This window comes from Mustela putorius, unplaced genomic scaffold (genome assembly GCF_011764305.1).
Source record: "Mustela putorius furo isolate JIRA1106 unplaced genomic scaffold, ASM1176430v1.1 tig00000592_pilon_pilon_pilon, whole genome shotgun sequence".
In the NCBI taxonomy this organism is placed as follows: Eukaryota; Metazoa; Chordata; class Mammalia; order Carnivora; family Mustelidae; genus Mustela; species Mustela putorius.
Window position 1 is genome coordinate 5,185,659 of NW_025421426.1, and position 19,149 is coordinate 5,204,807.

The 19,149-nt window shown below is 58.0% G+C and overlaps 2 protein-coding genes across 7 annotated transcripts in view; one reads left to right on the forward strand and one right to left on the reverse strand.

Annotated features, from left to right (window-relative positions):
- RIPOR3 (RIPOR family member 3) overlaps positions 1–19,149 on the forward strand; it is a 71,780-nt gene that overhangs the window by 51,205 nt on the left and 1,426 nt on the right. For 3 of the 6 annotated variants that reach the window (XM_045082088.1, XM_045082089.1, XM_045082090.1), the window contains 17 exons: positions 1,247–1,393; positions 4,403–4,481; positions 6,005–6,028; positions 6,342–6,395; positions 7,021–7,399; positions 7,741–7,784; positions 7,952–8,301; positions 9,790–9,919; positions 11,266–11,835; positions 12,675–12,805; positions 13,800–13,917; positions 14,555–14,690; positions 15,327–15,488; positions 16,130–16,291; positions 16,531–16,733; positions 17,363–17,446; positions 18,889–18,979. In XM_045082088.1, coding sequence (XP_044938023.1) covers positions 1,247–1,393; positions 4,403–4,481; positions 6,005–6,028; positions 6,342–6,395; positions 7,021–7,399; positions 7,741–7,784; positions 7,952–8,301; positions 9,790–9,919; positions 11,266–11,835; positions 12,675–12,805; positions 13,800–13,917; positions 14,555–14,690; positions 15,327–15,488; positions 16,130–16,291; positions 16,531–16,733; positions 17,363–17,446; positions 18,889–18,979 — 2,864 coding nt within the window. The remainder of the gene's footprint in view (positions 1–1,246; positions 1,394–4,402; positions 4,482–6,004; positions 6,029–6,341; positions 6,396–7,020; positions 7,400–7,740; positions 7,785–7,951; positions 8,302–9,789; positions 9,920–11,265; positions 11,836–12,674; positions 12,806–13,799; positions 13,918–14,554; positions 14,691–15,326; positions 15,489–16,129; positions 16,292–16,530; positions 16,734–17,362; positions 17,447–18,888; positions 18,980–19,149) is intronic. The other 3 variants (XM_004746208.3, XM_045082092.1, XM_045082091.1) reach the window with 3 other exon arrangements.
- PTPN1 (protein tyrosine phosphatase non-receptor type 1) overlaps positions 12,798–19,149 on the reverse strand; it is a 75,368-nt gene continuing 69,016 nt past the window's right edge. The window contains exon 10 of the mRNA XM_045082095.1: positions 12,798–13,048. Coding sequence (XP_044938030.1) covers positions 13,016–13,048 — 33 coding nt within the window. The 3' untranslated portion in view covers positions 12,798–13,015. The remainder of the gene's footprint in view (positions 13,049–19,149) is intronic.

Below are 19,149 nucleotides of genomic sequence, written 5' to 3' on the forward strand. Positions count from 1 at the left end.
TTTCTACCCTAGTTTCTTCTGTGAGAAGGGAGTCGGTGAAGCTACACAAGGTGCAGAATCATCTGGGAAACAGGGTCTTTAGAGGCTGAGCCTTTAGAGGATGGACTAAAGCCTGCCTGGTGGTGAGTGTGTCAGCTTGCCCTGATCTTGTACCTAGTAGACGAGGCATAGGATCACAGGACTCTAGAAGGGGCTTAGATGGCAGAAACAGCTCCTAACTGTAATGAGGGAACCTTCACCTTGTAGGACTGCAGTGACTCCTGACATGCTGCTGTATCCCTCAAGGGCTGACAGACACAGCTGACACTGCCAGGAGACATCACTTCTTAGGATCATTCAGTCCATGCTACAACTCCAATAGGCTTAGCAAAAAAGAGAACCAATTGGCTCATGTAACTGAAATCCCATGGGCAGATTTAGCTTCAGGCATAGCTGGATCCAGGAACTCCTCGTCGTGTGGATTTGGCCTGCCTCCCCCTGCATCTCCATGTGTTGGTTCCATTCTCCCTACCATGATGCAAAGGACGTGGCTGGCAGTTCTGGGTACATGTTCCCCCAGAATAGCACCGCCAGAAGAAAGAAACATTTGCCTGCCTGTGAATTTGGAACCAAACTCCAGGCAGGGTTACTGGCCAGACATGGGTCCTGTGCCTCTCCCTGAGCCAGGGGAGTGGAGTCTGTTGACTAACCCAGGCCTGGGACACATGTTTGACTCAGAATGTGTGTGTGTATGTGTGTGTGTGTGTGTGTGCGTGTGTGCGTGTGTTCATTTGTCAGGCTACCTCCCTCCAAACTACATGTATAAAGAGCAGAATTAGGGAGATGCCCCAGAGGAAAACTGAGGTGCTCTTCCCAGAAGGAGGGGCATGGATCCCAGACAGACTAAGCCAACAGGTGCCTGGGCCATGATCTGGCCTCCCGGCTTGTTTGCCTGTATAGACACTGTATAGACAAAGCACAGGCCTTTGGGCTGCTCGAATGTATTCCTCTCCGTGTTAATTTCTCACGTCACGTTCTTCTTTGTCTTTTTTTAATCTTCAAATGCAAGCCTTCATTTTACAGATGAGGAAACTGAGGCCCAGAGTGTCTTGGCAACTTGCCTCAGACCACATGGCTCGGTGGCGATGGGGTGGGACTCAGCCAGGCCTCCTGACAGACTGCGGTTTGGTCACTGATCTCAGAGCGCCTGTCCCCGGGGAGGGCTTTGTCCAACATCCCTGCTCTGACCCCCCCGCCCTTCTCACAGAAAGTCCATCCACGGGAACTCCGTGAGGTCTCGGATGCCTGCAAAATCCTCCAAGATGTACGGCACGCTCCGGAAGGGGTCTGTCTGCCCCGACCCCAAGCCACAACAAGTGAAGAAGATCTTTGAAGCCCTCAAGAGAGGCCTCAAGTAAGGACCCTGTTTGTGGCCCTGAAAGTGCTCGTCCTCTGTCGCCGCCTCCTCTCTTCTCCGCCCCTTGCTGAGGAACACGCTTGGGTCTCGTCCGAGGGATCCAGCTCCTGCTTATTCCTTTAGCCCACGAGCATATCCTGGGGGCAGCCCCACGCTCGAGCCTGTCCTTGGGCTCTAGGGACACAGTGCAGGCTGTCGGAGGACGCTGGTCTCGCGGAGTTTATGGCGTAGAGGGGAGACAGCCACGAAGGAGTGACGTGGTCAACAGTAACTGCCACCAGCCCTGAGGGCAATGAAGGAAGGTGACAGCGAGGCAGTGCGTGGAAGGCCTAGCAGACAGGGTGACCGGGGACACTCACCGAGGAGATCCGGGTGGTTGCGCTGGCCTCTGGGAGATAAGCGTCCCCAGCAGAGGAAACAGCACAGGCAAAGGCTGTGAGGTAGGAGCATATAGGACAGGAGGCCAGGGTGGCTGGATCTGAGTGCAGGAGAGGCGGACTGGTTAGCTGCGCAGAGCCCAGGACGGGAAGATTCGGCCTCTTGCTCCACACCTTTTGCTTGAGGGCTTATGAAGCGCTAGGCACAGGGTGTGGGAGTGAACAGAACCCAGAAATCCCTGCCCCGTGGAGCTTCCTAATGGGAGACAGACAGACAATAAACAAAATACACAGTAAGTCAGGTGGTGGGAAGTAAGTCAGGGTAAGAAGGCATGGGGCTGATTTTAAATCAGGGGTTCAAAGAAGCTCTCATTAAGAAGGTGACATTTGAGCAAAAACCTGAAGGAGTGAAGGAGTGAGACCAGCAGATAATGGAAAAAGAACATTCTAGGCCAAGCCAGCCACACGTACAAAGGCCCTGGGGCAGGAGCATGATGAGAGCATCAGGGGTGTAGTAAGCAGGCCAGCTTGGGAGCTGAGAGAGCGAGGGAGGTGTGAGGAGGTCTGGGGGACAATGGGGACCAGATGATATGGGGTGAGCCGGGAGCCATGAAGGGTTCCATGTGGGGGAAGGGCGTGATCTGAGTCTGGTTTTGATACGATCTTCCGGCTGCACGTGGAGAATGGACTGCAGGCGCCTGGGGCAGAAGTGGGGAGGCCGGTCAGAAAGGGACTGCAAGGGCCCAGGTGGGAGACAATGGTGGACGTGGCCAGGTGGCAGCTGTGTGGTCAGGGGACAGGGTCAGTTTCAGGATATATCTTGCAGGTGGAGCAGACAGGATTTGCTGAGGGAGGGGTCGGGGGTGAAGAGGGAATTGAAAGGAGGTAGTTGGGGCACAAACCTGAGGTTCACGGAGGAGGTCAGGGCTCTGGCTTAGGCGCGGTGCTGCCCCATGAGTAAGTCACAAGGGGGCCGCTGCCAGTAGTCCCTCCCTGTTCTTCAACCCCGAACTGGGCATCCGGGGCCATCTTGCTGCAGTCCCGGGCCCGCCCCTACCCACCCCTTCCCCACTTGCCACCTTGCTCTGCTCAAGTCTCTCCCATGGCTCCCTACTACCCTTGGGAGGACATCAGGGTTCTTTCTGACCTTCCATCTTTCTAGACTTTTCTTCTGTTATTCACTCCCCATCCTCACTGGCCCCCGGATATGCCAGCTTCCTCCACGTGCCTGTGCCTTGGCTCTTGTTGAGCAGGAGCTGGGCAGCGGGGAGTCTCCGCAGGCCGCCATTCGCCCATGTCCCTCGGTCAGCACACATGCACGCTGTCTGAATCCAATGCTGTTCCTTCCTGCTGGGATGCCTGTCCCTCCCCACCCCCTGTGCTCCTGCTCTCCGTGCCTCACTAATTAGTAACAGTGACAGCGCAGGTACAGCTCATACACATCATCCCCTCGAATCCCCGAAGAATGCTCTCAGAGAATCTCCTAACCTCCTCCTCCCCTTCAGGAGAGGAAACTGAGTCCCAAAGTTGGGAAGCAACTTGTCCACGGTCCCGCAGCCAGGAAGCAGGGCATAGGGTCCCCGCCAGCTCAGGGTAAATGTCACCTCCCCCACTTGCCAGGTACTGACTGCCAGCCCAGGGGGCATCCAGTACACTTGGCCCATGATGTGTGCTGCACGACTGACCCAATGCGGGTGCAGAGTGGCAGTGGGGGGCACATGTGCCTAGAGCCCATCCTCAAGGGTTCATCTCCCGAGACTCCCTCTGGTGATTCCTGTAAGGACCCCGCATTTGGGACTTGTCTGGGCTCACTCAACAGCATCCCCTTCTTCTTGGGGAGCCCAACCCCTGAGTGAGCAATGGCCTGGCCGGTGGCGGTGTAAGGGGGCCCAGAGAGGGCGAGTCACCTTCCTGGGGCAGCCCAGTAAATCCATGATGAAGCAGGATGTGACCTCACCCCGGACCCCAAGGGCAGACTTCAGGCTTCAGGTCTAAGGCTCTTCGGCTGGAAAAGAACATGAAATGTCCCGTCCGGGCCCACAGCTTTCTCTGTGCCTCCCAGAATGGGTCTTCCAGCCCCTTTCTGCTCCTTGGTCCTAAACATGCAGACACCAGAACGGCCTGCCTTTGTCGGGGAGGGAGGCATGCCCTTGTCGAACCCTCCATGGGCTGGGGTGAAGACAGGGGCCTCTGAAAGTCACTGCCTGGTTTCAGATCTCGGTCCAGCCTCTTCCCTGTCGTGACTCTGGGCTGAGTTCCTTGCCAATTTTGAGGGTCAGTGTGCCCATCTCTAAAATGGGTATAATAACAGTAGGACCTATTTGTGCGGCTGTTTGGTGAATTAATGGACTGCTTTTCCCTTTTGCACAGCCCTGGGCCCACAGCCCTCAGCGTGTGGGGTCTGGAGGCTGAGCGAGCTGGGGCCAGGCTTCCGGGGCGCGGGATGGCTCTGTCCCTCTGACCTCAGGTCTGTGCCTCGACTAGCTCCTTTCATCTCCCTTTTCACCCCCAACCACCACTGTTCCTGTTGGCAGCTGTGGCCGCCTCAGTTCCAGAACATGGGTCACCTGGCCCTTTCTTTTCCTCTTCTCGTTCCTTGGCGAACTGCTCTTCCTCGTTGCCCTCACAGGGAGTATCTCTGCGTCCAGCAGGCGGAGCTGGATTACCTGTCAGGTCGCCACAAGGACACCCGCAGGAATTCGAGGCTGGTGAGACCTCTCCCTGCCCCTGCCCCTTCCCACCCAAGCAGCCTTGGTGGGGTGCAGAGATGGGGTCCCCCTCACCCCCGGCTTGCATCACGGGTGTAAATCTCCGTCTCGGAGCTCAGAGGCCTAAGGGATGGACTGTCTGTATTTTTCGATGATCCCACCTCACTTGGCCCCAGAGGGATTTTTGCCTCACAGGTGGATAGGAAGCTCTCACCCTCCCTCCCCCTACTCCCCTCCCCATCAAGCAGTTCACCCCCACTCTCTGGCTCTAGAAGCAGCTGTGAGGTAGGCAAGTGTACAAAGTCTCCTCAGTTTTAGCTGCTCCCACTTCACAGATGGGCACACTGAGGCAAGAGAAGGGGTGGCCATGCCAGGGATCTGGGGTCTTGCCTCCCTGGACATGGCTGCTTCTCAGCTTTCTGCCAGTTCCTTTTCCTTTCAAAGGCTTGAGAACTTTCCTATTTCTCTAGAGCTTACGTGGAGTCTCACCTCCATTAGCACACACGTCCCACTTCTCATAAACGCAAATGTGGGAAAACACACACTTTGGGGGGTTTGAACCCACCTGTCCTTTTGCTTGACACCCCCTCCTCCCCCGTGTTCAGTGTCCCAGCCTGTTTCACCCCTGAGGACAATCTAGGATTTCTCTTTCCATATTTTCCTTCCTGGTCATGTAGTCATGTAAGCGCACAAAAGCGTCTTGAGAAGGTTTCGGTCAACAGTTGTCTTAGAAAGACGAAGGTGCAACCTACGTCCCACGTCTGGCTTTCTCTCTCTAGTGAATCTTTAACCTCGTGGAAATTCCTCCCGGCTCAGGCAGGGTGATTTGAGCTACGTGGGCATATGAGGGCCTGTTCGGAAATAGAGTTTTTCGGCACATGGCCACGGCCGACACTGACATGTTGGGTGTGGCTGCGTGCGGACCACGTGGCAGAGACCCCGCGACCCCCAAGGCCGAAACTATTTCCTGTCTGGTCCTTTATACGAAGATCTGCCCAGTTGATATGTTCTTTTTCTGGCCACCCCCAGCCCCTGGCTTGACTGGGCCAGTCTTGATTTGCATTTCCCCAAGCCTGAACCCCCTGCCCCTGGGGCGGCCCCTCCCTCCGTCCCTCTTCCCATGGTCAAAATCACCCCTTAAACAATCAGACTGTAACGGTCCCCATTTTGTCGAGGGCTTACCGTGTCCTTGACTTTCCACGGCAACCCTATGGGGCAGGTGCTCTGTGTTATGGCCACCCTATTTTGCCCGAGGAGTTGGAGGCTCAGAGGTGTGGAGTAACTGGCCTGGGACACACAGCTGGGAAGCAAAACCAGGCTGAGAACTGCCTCAGCCCAAAGCCCATGTGTTTATCGCTCTTCCCCTGGACTCCAGAGCAGGCCACTGACTGCAGGCTGCAGAGGAGGGAGTGGCTGCTAGTTTTTTGTCATCTGAGTTCAGGTGCCCCTGGGATGTGGCCTCATGGGTCTTGGAGGAGCACCTGGAGACCTGAAACACCCCCCTTCTTCTCTCCCCCCCCCAGGCTTTCTATTATGACCTGGACAAGGTGAGCGAGACTTTCTGTCCGCAGGGCTGTAAGCGGGGTGGGCCGGGGCTGGGCCCTGCTGGGTGAGAGGGACCATGTATTTCACTCCTCGGGCTGTCCTGCCGGAGGCACGCCTGGGTTTCCTCCCTATTTTACAAATGGGGAGACAGGTTCAATGACAAGCCTTCCTCGAGGATGGTGAGGGGCTGGCCTGCCTTTGAGCCCCATTCTGTGTGTTAGAACCCAGAGGAAGGGGCAGGGGCTGGCGGCCGGGGCGAGGGGGGGTGCGGCCCACACTATTTTGAAAGCACCTTTTTTTTTTTTTTGGGAGAAGCAAACTCGCTCTGTGGAAAGGCATATCCGGAAGATGGAGTTTCACATCAGCAAGGTCAGCCTGCCTCCTGGAGGTCATGGTGTGGGGCTGGGACTTCTTGGACTTCCAGTGGGTTGGCAGGGGAGAGGCTGAGAAGGAGCAGAGACTGCAGGGCCTCGGCCCTGAGGTTGGGGTCCGCGGGAAAAGGGGGTGCTGGGCTCCCCAGGAGTGTGGGGTTTAGAGGGAAAGACCTTATGCTCCATTTTTACAGGGCGAGAAGTCTGAGTCCAACCACCCCATTGCAGAGATGGGAGAGTAGAGGCCCAGAGAGGGACAGGATGGGCCCAAGGTCACACAGCAAGGCCTTTAAGCTTTATACTCTGCCAGCTCTTCCATGCCCTTGCTTTACTCTCCCGGCGGCCCAGTGGCTCGGCAGGGTGTCACAAACCTCCCTTCCCCGTTTTACAGTCCAGAAGTTGCACAGGGAGAGGGGAAGTGGTGCATTTGCCCACCCAGTTCACTAGTTTTTACTGTGCACTGCCGGGCGCTGCGTGCAGAGTGCGTAAGCAGTGTGGTCTCTGTCCCTGGGCTCACGTTCATGGGCGGGGGACCCCAGGACCGCTGACCCTGTAGTGCAGGGCTGCGTGGCGCCCCGCGCCCCGGCATGGACAGCACCCAGCGGCCCGTGCACCTGTCACAGGTGGATGAGCTCTACGAGGGCTACTGTATCCAGTGCCGTCTGCGGGATGGAGCCTCCAACATGCAGAGGGCCTTCTCCAGGTGCCCGCCCAGCCGCGCCTCCCGAGAGAGCCTGCAGGAGCTGGGCCGCAGCCTGCAGGAGTGCATCGAGGTGCGTGGGCAGTGGGGGACGCAGAGGGCAGCCTATGGGGGGGGGTGCCTGGACCCCGAAGAAGCATCCCTCTCTGTCCACCCCCCTCCACTGCCCGGGCCTCTGGCTGGCAGGATCTGCATGCCCTGGGCTGGTCCGCGAGCCACCTTGTGTGGGGCTTTGCAGGACATGTGGCTCATCGAGGCGGCCTTGGAGGTTCACCTGGGAGAGTTTCACATCAGGATGAAAGGTAACCGAGCTGAGAGCGGGAGGGGGTGGAAGCCAGTTCAGGCGGGGGCCTCAGGCCTTCTTGGGGGCCCTGGGACTTTTGCAGGGTGGGGCTTTGGTCAGAACCCCAGGGCTCCAGGCAAAACTCCGGGCTTCCTCTCATGGGACTTGTGACCTCAGCAGAGGCCTGTCCCCTGAGTTGGACGTGAAGGCCCAGTCCTGTCCACTGCCCGTCCTGACGACTTATCCCTCCCTGATGCAGACACCCACACTTGGGTAGGGGGTTCCCCAGTGAGGGCCTGAGGTCTGTGGGGTGGGGGCAGAGTAGGCCAGAGAGGAGATGAGCCTGTCTCTGTGTTCCAGGCTTGGTGGGCTACGCACGCCTCTGTCCCGGAGACCAGTATGAGGTAGGGCCACCTCTGCTGTCAGGCCTCAGGGTTCCTCCCCACCAGGCCTTAGGGGGTTGGGAGCTGCTGGGAACCAGGGTCCCTGCTGGGGGACCCCCCAGACAGGTGGCAAGGGGGCGGGCCTACCTGGGGCAGCTGACCTATCCCTTCCTGGGCCATGCCCACAGGTACTCATGCGTCTGGGCCGCCAGCGCTGGAAGCTGAAGGGCCGGATCGAGTCAGACGACAGCCAGACCTGGGAGGAGGAGGAGAAGGCCTTCATCCCCACCCTGCACGAGAACTTCGAGATCAAGGTGGGTGGGGCCTGGGGCACGGGGCCAGGGTGCCCAGGGACTCAGCTCAGATGCCATCCACAACTGCCCTCCACCCAGGTGACAGAGCTGAGGGGCCTGAGTTCACTGGCAGTGGGCACGGTGACGTGCGACATCACGGACTTCTTCACCACCAGGCCGCAGGTGATCGTGGTGGACATCACAGAGCTGGGGACCATCAAGCTCCAGCTGGAGGTGCTATGGAAGTGAGTGGGGGCCTGCTGCCTTCCTGGGCTTTGATGCCCCTCCCCAAGGCCAGCCCCAAATTGCCACCCACAGGACTCCCACCCACAGCGTGAGCGGTGAGAGGCCTCCCTTGCTCCCCCTGGTGGTCGGACTGCAGCCTAGCACCCACCAGTGGGCATCCTGCCCTCATCCTGCCCCAGGGACAGGCTGGAACCTAGACTCCTTCGTAGCCTCTGCCCACCCGACCTTCCCCGCCCCTCTGAGTTCTCGTTCCCTCTTACGACTAGAGACCTGTGCTGGCCAGGACCCTTTCCAGAGGCCTCCTGGGCTGGGTTCTGTGGGGGAGCCTAGTTTCCGCCCAGGAAGACTCACCTACAGCCCCCTTCACCGCCTTCCCCTGCAGGCACAGGCGGGCACTCACTTAGCTCCCTTGGACCAGGACCCCATGGATGGGGGACACTCAAGAAAACAATCCCTGCCTGGGGTGGGGGGCTCTCCATCAGGCATTGCAGGGGGCAGGGGTTGTTTCCGGCTGTTCCCTGAATGCTGGTGGTCTGCACAGGCTTTGTGTTTGCTCTTCCTCTAAATGAAACCTATCGTTTTGAGAGAATTCTCTTCTCTTCGCTCTGCACAGCAGGTGCTGCGGGAGCTGAGGGCTGAGGCACGCTTCCTCCGGGCGGGTGCTTGCTCTGACTCTTGGGGCCAGTCTCTCCAGTCTCTTCTTCTTGGGGTGGGCATCCAAGCCTGGGGTCCCTGCTGCTGCTTTCTCCCCAGCCGGGTGAATTGGGGCAAGTGAGCGGCCCCAGCCTCAGTGTCTTCACCTGTCTAGTGGGGGTGGGGGACACTTCTTTCCCGGGACGCCCCTTTGAGCCCACAGGGACTTCCATGGGAGGGAGGCAAATCCACGGCGGCAGGCATCTCGCGGCCTGTAGCTGTCCTCGGCAGGCCGGGCAGCCTTCCCAGGAGGCGCCTGCAGCGTCTGGGCCCCACAGAGCCAGAGCCCGAGCCAGGCCTTTGAGTGAAGGAGAGAGAGCAGGTTTCCGTGTGGTAGGGAGATTCCTAGACCTCCTGGCTCCCAGGGCAGGCTCAGGGAGGGGCCGGCTGAGCCCCACTTCCCCTGTATTTCACACGTTCCTTTTGGATTCCCGGCCTTACCTGTGACCAGGACCGACAGAGGTCCTTTGAGAGATAATGGTGCCCCTTGTACAGATGAAGACAAGAGGGATGGTGATGTCGCTGACCCAGAAAACGGCAGAACCGAGTGTCCACTGTGCCTCTGCTGAGCTTCTCAGGGGGACCTCCAAAGGGGGTGCCATTCACATGAGCCGTCTGGCTCAGGGCCTTCAGGGGGTTGAGCATGTGCACCTAGAGTCCCTATGCTGTGCCTGTGACTCCAGGCCAGGCCCCTGCCAAGCCTCTATCCCTCTTAGAAACCCCCCAGGTCTGGTCTGTGCTCCGGGGTCCTCCCAGGCGTGGGTGACGCCCTGCCCTTCTGTTCTCTCCTCCAGCCCGTTTGATACTGAGAGCTTCCTGATGTCACCCAGTCCCACAGGCAAGTTCTCCATGGGCAGCAGGAAGGGCTCCTTGTACAACTGGACACCCCCAAGCACCCCCAGCTTCCGAGAGAGGTATTACCTGGTGAGTGAGCCTCCCCAGGGCAGGGATGCTGTGGCCACGCGGGGATTGCGGACGGGGGCCGCTCCCTGGGGGCTGGTGTGCGGGGCTGGGCCGAGCAGCCTGGCGCCTCCGGAGGTAGTAAGCCCTGGACTCAGCCTCCCTTGTTTTGGGGCCATCCTGGGTGGGTTTTGGGGCTCTTCCTTCCTGTCAGCCCTCCGTTCTGGGGGCCTCTGGGCTCGGTTCTGGGCTTGCCTGGTTCTCCTGGAGGCCTCGAGGCATGTTCTCTGGAGGGTTCTACCACCCCCGTCATAGCCTTGGCCTCCAATTTACTTGTTTTAAAATTAAATTTAATATATGTTCCTAGTAGGTAATACCTTGACATAGTGTATAGTAAAACATCTCTTTCCCATGACCTCCAGAGATCCGGGTCCTCTCCTTAGCACAACTATTGTTGTCAGCTTCTTCCATATTCTGGCCATGGTGGGCCCGGCATACTTCAGTTAAAAAAAAAAAAAAAAATCACATCTGGCCCAGAGTATGGACTCTGTAGCCAGACAAGCAGGGCGTCACATTCCGTTTATGCCTCTCACTTGCTGTGTGACCTTGGGGGAGGCACTCAACTGCTCTGGTCATCAATTCTTGTATCGGAGAACTCAAAACAACAGCACCGCTCTGGTGGAGGGTTGCAAGGATTAAACAAGTGAATACACGAGAAGGGCTTGGAAGAAGGCCTGATGAGAACGGCTGGTGCTGTGGGAACATCAACAGTTACTAGTCGTCTAAGGGGAGGGAAGGGCTGCCGCAGAGGGGGCGAGGGCTCGCCCATTCCCGTCACCCATTCAGAACTCTGTGCCAGGCCCTGTTCTAGGCCAGGTGAGGACGGTGTCCTCAGGGAGCACCGCCTGCCCAAGGGCGTAAGGACCTTGGGAACATCAGCCAGGAAGGGGACTCTGGGGGCAAGGTGGGACTTGCTCCTTAAAATAGTTTGTGCAGGGGAAGGTCCCCAGTGAGGGTGTCGTCTGAGTGAGGGCCTGAGGGCACAAGGGCACGATCACAAAGACCAGGGGGAAGAAGGTTCCAGGAAAAGAGCACAGTCCCTGCAAAGGCCCTTGGACAGGAAGGCACGGAGCCTGGAGGTCATGAGCAGTGGTGTGGTGGCCGCAGGGGCTGGAAAGGCACAGTGAGTTAGGACCATGGGGATCTGGGCAGAGACACTGCAGGGTCCTGTCAGCACCTCCCGGCTACCGGTAGCCTTGGTGGGCCTCAGTCACAGCGGCAGGGTGGGTGTCTAGGGAGGGAAGCGCCGCTGGGGGCTTTGTCTTGGTTCCTGGTGTGACAGTGAGGCTGGTCCTGTGTCCCCTCCCCAGTCTGCCCTGCAGCAGCCAGCGCAGCAGGCTTTGCTGCTGGGTGGGCCAAGGGCCACCCCCATCCTCAGCTACCTATCTGACAATGACCTTCGGGGCCCGGGCCTGCGGAGCCAGAGTCAGGAGCTGCCTGAGATGGACTCCTTCAGCTCCGAGGACCCCCGAGACACAGAGACCAGCACCTCAGCCTCCACCTCGGATGTGGGGTTCCTTCCCTTTGCCATTGGCCCCAACACCTCCATTGAAGAGGAGGCCCAGGAGGACGCCCAGCCCCTGGGTCTGCTGCCAGAGATAGCCCATCTGGCGGGAGCCGCCTTCGTGGAGCAGCCTGGCTGGAGGAATTTGGGAATAGAGGACCCCGACCTGCCAGGAGGCTCCCCAGTGCACAACCATACAGCCCCGGGCAGCCAGAAGGACCATGACGAAGGAGAACCCGAGGACAGAGTGGATGGGCCAGAGGTGACCCTTGAGAGGCCCCTGCAAGAGGTCCTGGATTTACTGCGCTCCGTGGACCCCCAGCCACAACTGCGGGAGCTGGAGTACCAGCTTCTCAGCTTCAGGGACCGGCTGAAGGTGGGTGTATGCGTTTACCAGGGCCTAACAAGGGGGAGTCGTCTCTAGGGGCAGCCGGCCTGGGCCGGCATCCTGGTCAGTGTCTTTCCTCTGAGCCTCAGTCTGCTCATCTGTCAAGTGGGGAGAACCATGGCCCTCACTGGCTGGGAGGAGGATTGTAAGAGGAAGTCGGGGATCGGGGCAGATAACCTGCTCTGCGCCTGGCCAAGAACATCATCTAGCATCTTTTTTTTTTTTTTTTACTATTATTTTAAAGATTTTATTTATTTATTTGACAGAGATCACAAGTAGGCAGGGAGGCAGGCAGAGAGAGAGGAGGAAGCAGAACACCCAGCCTCAGCCCCACCTGCCTGGGTCAGAAGATGCTAGATGGGGGCGCCTGGGTGGCTCAGTGGGTTAAAGCCTCTGCCTTCAGCTCAAGTCATGATCCCAGGGTCCTGGCATCGAGTCCCGCATTGGGCTCTCTGCTCAGCGGGGAGCCTGCTTCCCTTCCTCTCTGCCTACTTGTGATCTCTGTCAAATAAATAAATAAAATATTTAAAAAAATAAAAATAATTTGGAATTGGTGGCCAATATTTAAAAATTGACAGCTTCCCACAAAAATCTAAGTTTCCAGCTTTTTTTTTTGTTTGAGAATCAAACAATCTGACAGCCCTGGCCCTGGCCCTGTGGGCTGTGAGCCAGGTGAGGCTTTTCAGACCTGTGTCCCTTGTGCTCCTGCGCCATCCCTTGTCACAGGCTATCTGCCTGTCCTTCACTGGGGGCGTTTCACTGGGGCAGTTGAGGCTCGCAACCTCTTCCTAAGGGTCCGAGCTGAGGGCTCGCCGCTCCGTCCACAGCCCCACCGAGCCCCCCAGGAGCACGCCTCCGCCGAGAGCCTGATGGAGTGCATCCTGGAGAGCTTCGCCTTCCTCAACGCCGACCTCGCCCCGCAGGAGCTGTCCCTGTTCGGGGGCTGCCCGGGACCCCGGTAAGTGCGCTCCCTCCCAGCACAGACCCGGGGAAGCAGCCTCCGTTCCAGGCCTCCTGTGGGCTTCCAGCCAATGCCATCAATGGCCCTCGGCCCAGTCTGTACTTACCTCGTCTGTCTGTTGTGCTCCCCGCCCCTGCGTGCCCACCACCTGGCGCGGAGTGGGCCGGTACTGACCACTGAGTGAATGACAGTCCCGCAGCATGGTCCTCAGCTCTGAGCAATGGGCTGTTTCGTGTTCATCTTAAAAAATGACAGTAAAACACACAGTAGAACCTCTGTGCTCTGCCTCTCGTACGGGCAGCAGTGAGCAGTGACCCACGCTCCCTGTTCTTCTGCACAATCTGCCCTCACCTCTGACATCCACCTCCTCAGCTCAGCAGCCCCGTCTGCCCCGCTCACACCTGGCTCCAGGACCAAATCTCAGCGGCAGCAGAGGATACACAGTAAACTTCGTCTCCTCCTCTCACGACCCCATGGGGAGGGGCTGGCACTCCCACCGACATCCCAGGGTCACCGTGTCCTCGGGCCTTGGGCTCGGCTCCTACCATGAAGTCCACATGGTGCCAGGCCTGCTGGCTGGCAGGGTTGCCCTCACCCCTCATTGCCCTGAGCTTGGTATTCCTGTCCCCACTTTACAGATGAGTACACTGAGGCCGGGAGGGCAGACCAGTCCTGAGTCACTAAGGATTAGTTTGTGACCAAGTCCCGAGCTAAGGGTTAGTTTGAACTTCTGACTTCAGGTTGCCCACCTTGGAAAGTGTCCCCGACTCGCCCTGTCTCCAGGGCCCACACCACGCCAGCGCCTGTTCTGAGTTGTTGCGGGCATTTGCTGCTTTTCTCTGGATTTCTCCTGGGTGGAGCTCTTTCTCCCTGGGGCCTGGAGTGAGCCTCCCTGATCAGAGCTCTCCAAGAAGGGAGGGTGTCTTCCCTCCTCGGAGGGAGCTGGGCTGCTAACTGGAATGGTCACCCAGTTCTTCTCGATCCAACACAGAAAGGACAGGATCCCGTTGCCCCCAAGGAAAGCGTCATCTAGGGGGCTCACGGCCGGCACCCTGGAGCTGGACAGGTTGCTCACGGTCCACCTCCAAGTCTGCAAAGTTCTGTTGCAGGTGACTAAGGGATGGGGCTGGGGGGTCGGGGGTCGGGGGCGGCTTGGTGGGAAACCAGGTTGGGGATGGGGAGTCCTCTTTGCAAAGAACTGATCTTGACGGTGGTGGGGAGCACGTGCAGGCAGGACAGCCCCACCCTGAGAGCCAGGGAGACTCTGATTCCTCTGTGGAAGGTTCAGGCCTGGGAGAAGAGTCACGGGGCTCTTATGTATCCCAAGTGCTGGACCAAAATCAGACACCGCGGCTCCTTCAGCTGCAGACACCAGAGCCCCCCTCCAAGCTGGCTCAACCAGAAAGAACTTTCTGGGTCACAGAACTGAAAGGCCCTGGAGTTGGCTTCAGGATCAGCTGGATCCAGGGTTTCAAATATTCTCAACTGGGTCTTGCTCAGCTCTGCTTGCCTGCACTGGCTGGCTTGCTCCGCCAGGGAGGCCCTTTCTGGTGGCAAAGGTCGCCCCTGGCAGTCGCAGCCTGCATCCCACCATCTCTGCCGCCTTGGTGCCTCAGGGATCCCCGGATGAGAGCTACTGTCAGGATAGAAAGGATGGGCAAGGGGGAGGTGGGAGCTGCAGTCGTGATCTCGGACCTCAGGGGGCGTGTTCTGGGCTAATAAGGAGCACTGTGGGCTGCTTTCCAGAAACTGGCCTCTCCTAACTTGTCGAGGGTGGTCCAGGAGAGCCTTCTGGAAGAAGCTGCGCAGCAAAAGCAGGTTCTGGAGATGCTTTCTGTGCTCGATTTTGAGAAGGTCGGCAAGGCAACATCCATCGAAGAAAGTAAGTAACTGCCTGCCACCCACGGGCCGCTCTTGTGAATGGCAGGAAGCGAGGGGCTACGAAGCCCAGGGGAGCCTCGCCTTGCCTCCTGATTGACGTTCACAATTAACTGGAGTCCGGGGGGGATGCGCCGGGGTGGCGGCGACTGGGCTGAGCTCTGACAGACTGTAGACTGGGCCGCCCTGAAGTCGGCGGCACTCTTCCGTCAGCTGTGTGACTCTGGGCAAAGGATTCACCTCTCTGGGCCTCGGCTTCCCCATCTGTATAAAGGGGAGGCCCCTGGAGAGTGTTCAGTGACCTAATCCCCAGGACACTTCTGAGGCACAGAGCGTGCACTAAAACACAAACAGTATCAGTGCCCCCCAACCTGCCTGCTCCCTACGGAAACTCCGTGTGTCCACGAGAAGCTGGAGGCTGTAGCTGTCCCAGTTGCTACGGAGACCGCGGGGGAGAGGCCTGGCGAAGCTGAAGCTGCCTATCCTCGTGGGTCATGTGGGACGTGGGAAGGGAAGTTGCGTGGGGTCCGGTCACCCCTCACCTCCCTGACCCCTCCGGCCTCAGAGCGGGAGGAAACCTGTGGGTCGCTCGTTGCCGGCCCTTCCCCACCACCCGCGGGGGCCTGACCCGGGCTTTCAGTCGTTCCGCAGGCCGCTCGGAGGAAGGGGTGCCTGAAGCTGTGGGAAGGGTGCACAGAGCCCGGCAGGGTCCTGTCCTGCGCCGGCACCACGCTGCTGAACCAGCTCAAGAAAACGTTCCTGCACAGAGTCCGAGGGAAGTACCCGGGACAGCTGGAAATAGGTACCCGCACTTCCCACAAGCAACGCTGTACTGAGTGCGCTGGGGATTTGGTTCCAGCCCTGCCTGCATCCCCCGTGTCTTCATGGCACCAGAGGGAGGACACTTCTCAGCTGGCCCACGAGTCGCCTCCTCTCCCCGGGAGTAGGAAGGAGCTTGCGAAACCGAAGTTGTCGGCCTTTGCCGCTTGGTCCGTGTCTCTGCAGATGGACCGTGTAGCTTCCACCAGAACATTAAAGGGGTTAAGAACGAACGCTTATGGGAAGGGAGGGAGGAGAACGGTGTCCTCCAATGCTGGCTGGACTCTTCTCGGAACTCAGAGCATCTCCCTTCCAGTGGCTCGGGAACTGGGGCCGCTCTAACCAGCGCGGGGCTGCTACTCGGCCTGAATGTTCCCAGACACGGGGCACCCCGCCCAGCCCAGCCCAGCCCAGCCCAGGGCAGGAGACGCACCCCCAGAACAACGCCCGTCTCGGGGCCTGCAGAGCCCAGCTATAGCACGCTCCTTCCGTCAGGCAGGGGAGGCCCAGGGAGGGGCGTCGCCCACAGGCCACTGGAAAACCTTTTAAACTGACCCAGCCGCACCTGGCGGAGAAGCTCCACAGGGCCTGGTCTTCCCTCACGGCCTCTTCTTGTGCCGCCAGCATGCAGGAGGCTCCTGGAGCAGGTGGTCAGCTGTGGGGGGCTGCTCCCCAGAGCCGGGCCTCCCGAAGAAGAGACGGTCACCTGGTTCCAGTTCCACAGCTACCTGCAGCGGCACAGTGTCTCTGACCTGGAGAAGCATTTTGGCCGGCTCACCAAGGAAGGTAGGGGCTGGGAGGCTGCTGGGTGAGGTTTTATCATTTTCAGGGTCTATCTGAGCCCTTGCTAGAAAGCCTTCCTAGAGATTCCAGGAGGCCCTTTGAAACCAATCCAGACTGAGCCATGGTGATCACACGGGCCTGCCCTGGGATCTGTTTCCCCATGGCTGCTGGCAGCGGCCAAAGAGACCTGCAGCCGTATCGCCGACGGCAATCAGTGGGACCCTGGCCCACTTCTCTTCCAGTGACCCTCGTCGAGGAGCTGCAGTGCGCAGGGCAGGGCAAGGCGGTCAGGAAGCTGCAGGGGAAGCGGCTGGGCCAGCTCCAGCCCCTGCCCCAGACACTGAGGGCCTGGGCGCTGCTCCAGCTGGACGGGCCCCCCCGAGTGTGCAGGGCAGCCAGTGCCCGCCTGGCCAGAGCAGCCAGGAACAAGAGCTTTCGGGAAAAGGTATGGCGTGAGGTTGGGAGGCGGCAGCCTCCTGGCTACGTGTGTGTGTGTGTGTGAGAGTTGCGGGGAGGTCGGTTTTCTCTCTATCCCTGTGATCTGTCGCTTGCATGTAGAATTAAAGGGGCAAGACCAAGGCCTTCCTACGGTCTCACCTTAGCCAGGTGCCTTCTCGCATGCTTCCTAATGAACCTGTGCTATTTTGGGAAGCCGGTGGCAGCTCTCCTCTGGCTGAGGTGCCCGAGGGGATGGGGCCATCACTGTGACTGGGAAAGGGGACTGAAGGGAAGAGCTGTTTTGTCCTCGGGCCTCAGGCAGCAGCTCAGCTTTCGGCCCCCAAGGCCACCTCCCTCTGCACGCCCAAGTCTTCGGTTGGCCCTGGCTGGACATCTGATTTCTCAGATGCCACATTTTATCTCGATTTTGATTACCATGAGCCCAGGGACCAGTGTCTTTAGAGATAAACCAAATGCTGCCGCAGTCACCCCGAGACCGGGTGGCCATAGTGCAAAGATGACTAGATCAGGGCCCGATTCCCCGATTCTTGTTTAGAGAAGGGTAAGCAGGGCGTGACTTACTGCCAGCGCTGGGAGGCCTGGAAGCCCCCTACTCACAGCGACTTAATTCCCCAGGCTTTGCTCTTCTACACCAACGCTCTGACGGAGAACGATGCCAAACTCCAGCAGGCCGCGTGTGTGGCGCTCAAACACCTTAGGGTGAGTCTAACCTGCCCCCGCCGAGGGCAGGGAGAAGCCTGAAGTCAGTTCATGTCAAAGGTATTTCACCAGGGAGCCCCTCCACCAAAAAAAACTTACCGCCAGCAAAATAAAAAAACAAACAAAACACCCAAAAAACAAAAACAACAAACACCCTCCAAAAAAACCCCCCAAACCAGAAAACAGCCCCTGAAGAGATCGTTTTAGAGAAGCAGATGTCTGGTCTGCCCACAGAGGCCGCTCAGCAGTGGTCAAGGAGCGTTGGCTCTGCCTGTGCTCGACTAAGTAAGTGGCCCCAGACACTCGCTTCGGAGGCCCTGGATTCTATGTTGTAATATTCTCAATAAAAAATTTCTAAAAGCACCATTAGCTCATTGTAGGAAAAAAAAAAAAAGTGAAACACAGAAACACAGAGTTTAGTCATCATCCTAATACTTAGTGGAAAGTACTGTTGGCATTTTGCTGTGTTTCTTTTGTTTGTGGGTGTGTGTGAGCATTTAAGATTGTTGATCATGCTAAAAACAATTTAAAAGCAGTGAGTTTAACAGGAATTCTCAGCGGCAGGCGGGTAGCACTCTCTATGAACGGGTCATCTTAAGTTAAACGGACTCCCCCACTCTCGTGTGATACCAAATTGAGGTTCACCTTCCATTTTTATTATAAATAGTATCATTACGAGCTTTAAAAAATATATATGGAGTTCTGAATGATCTCCTTAGGCTGAACTCTCCTTGAGTGTGGAGTGTGACTCCAGGCCAGAGAATAGGAAACGTCTGGAGCGTCTAGATTCAGCTCAGCCACTTACGCTCCCAGAGGAGAGGTGAAAGGGTGCTCATCTCGCCTCCACCTCACCTGCATCTGGAGCTCTCATTTTAGAAAAACCATTGCCGAACTGCTGGAGGAAAAACAGATTAAACTTACTCACCCCATTCTCTCTGGAAAGAACCAGAGAAATTCTAAGATGACCATCTAGTTATAATCAACCAACCAGTAAGGCGGTAGGGGTGGGGTGCCCTGTAGAGGAAGGCAAAGTGTGCTCTGGTCCTTGGCCCCGGAGGTGAGCAGCCAGGGTCGGCTGTGCCCAGACCTGATGCTCTCAGTCTGACCAGGAGGGGACAGTTAGGAGAGGAGGAGACAGGAAGGTCTCGAGGGAAGCAGGTCTTCTCCTTTTCAAAAAAGACCTTCTAGAAGGTATCCATAAAGCTCTGCCAATGGCCTGGCTCATGGGCAGGTGTCAGGATGGAAAAGGTGAGGCACTTCTAAAGGCACTCCTGATGAACTTGAGGCCACATAAGAAACCTGTAAGCCTTCAGAAAAGGAGGGGGCTGAGGCCCCTTGGTCCGTGCCAGGGCTGGGGTCTTGCCGAACTTACAAAAGTAGATTGCACTTGCTACTTAAAATGTCCCCTAAAGGATCCTCTTCCCCCTCCCCACCTCCAACAGGGCATCGAAAGCATCGATCAGATTGCCAGCTTGTGCCAGTCTGACCTGGAGGCCGTGAGAACAGCAGCCCGAGAGGCCACACTGTCATTCGGTAAAGTGTGGTGCAGTGGGGCACCGGAGGACTTCCGGGAGGTGGTGCCAGAGAGGCCGTGGCCAGCCCTCCAGGATGCAGGATAGCACATGGGCTGGGCACTGTTAGTGACCCGTTTAACTGCATTTGGCCAAGATAGGTTTCCTTCATGGTTGAGGTGGCAAGAAGTG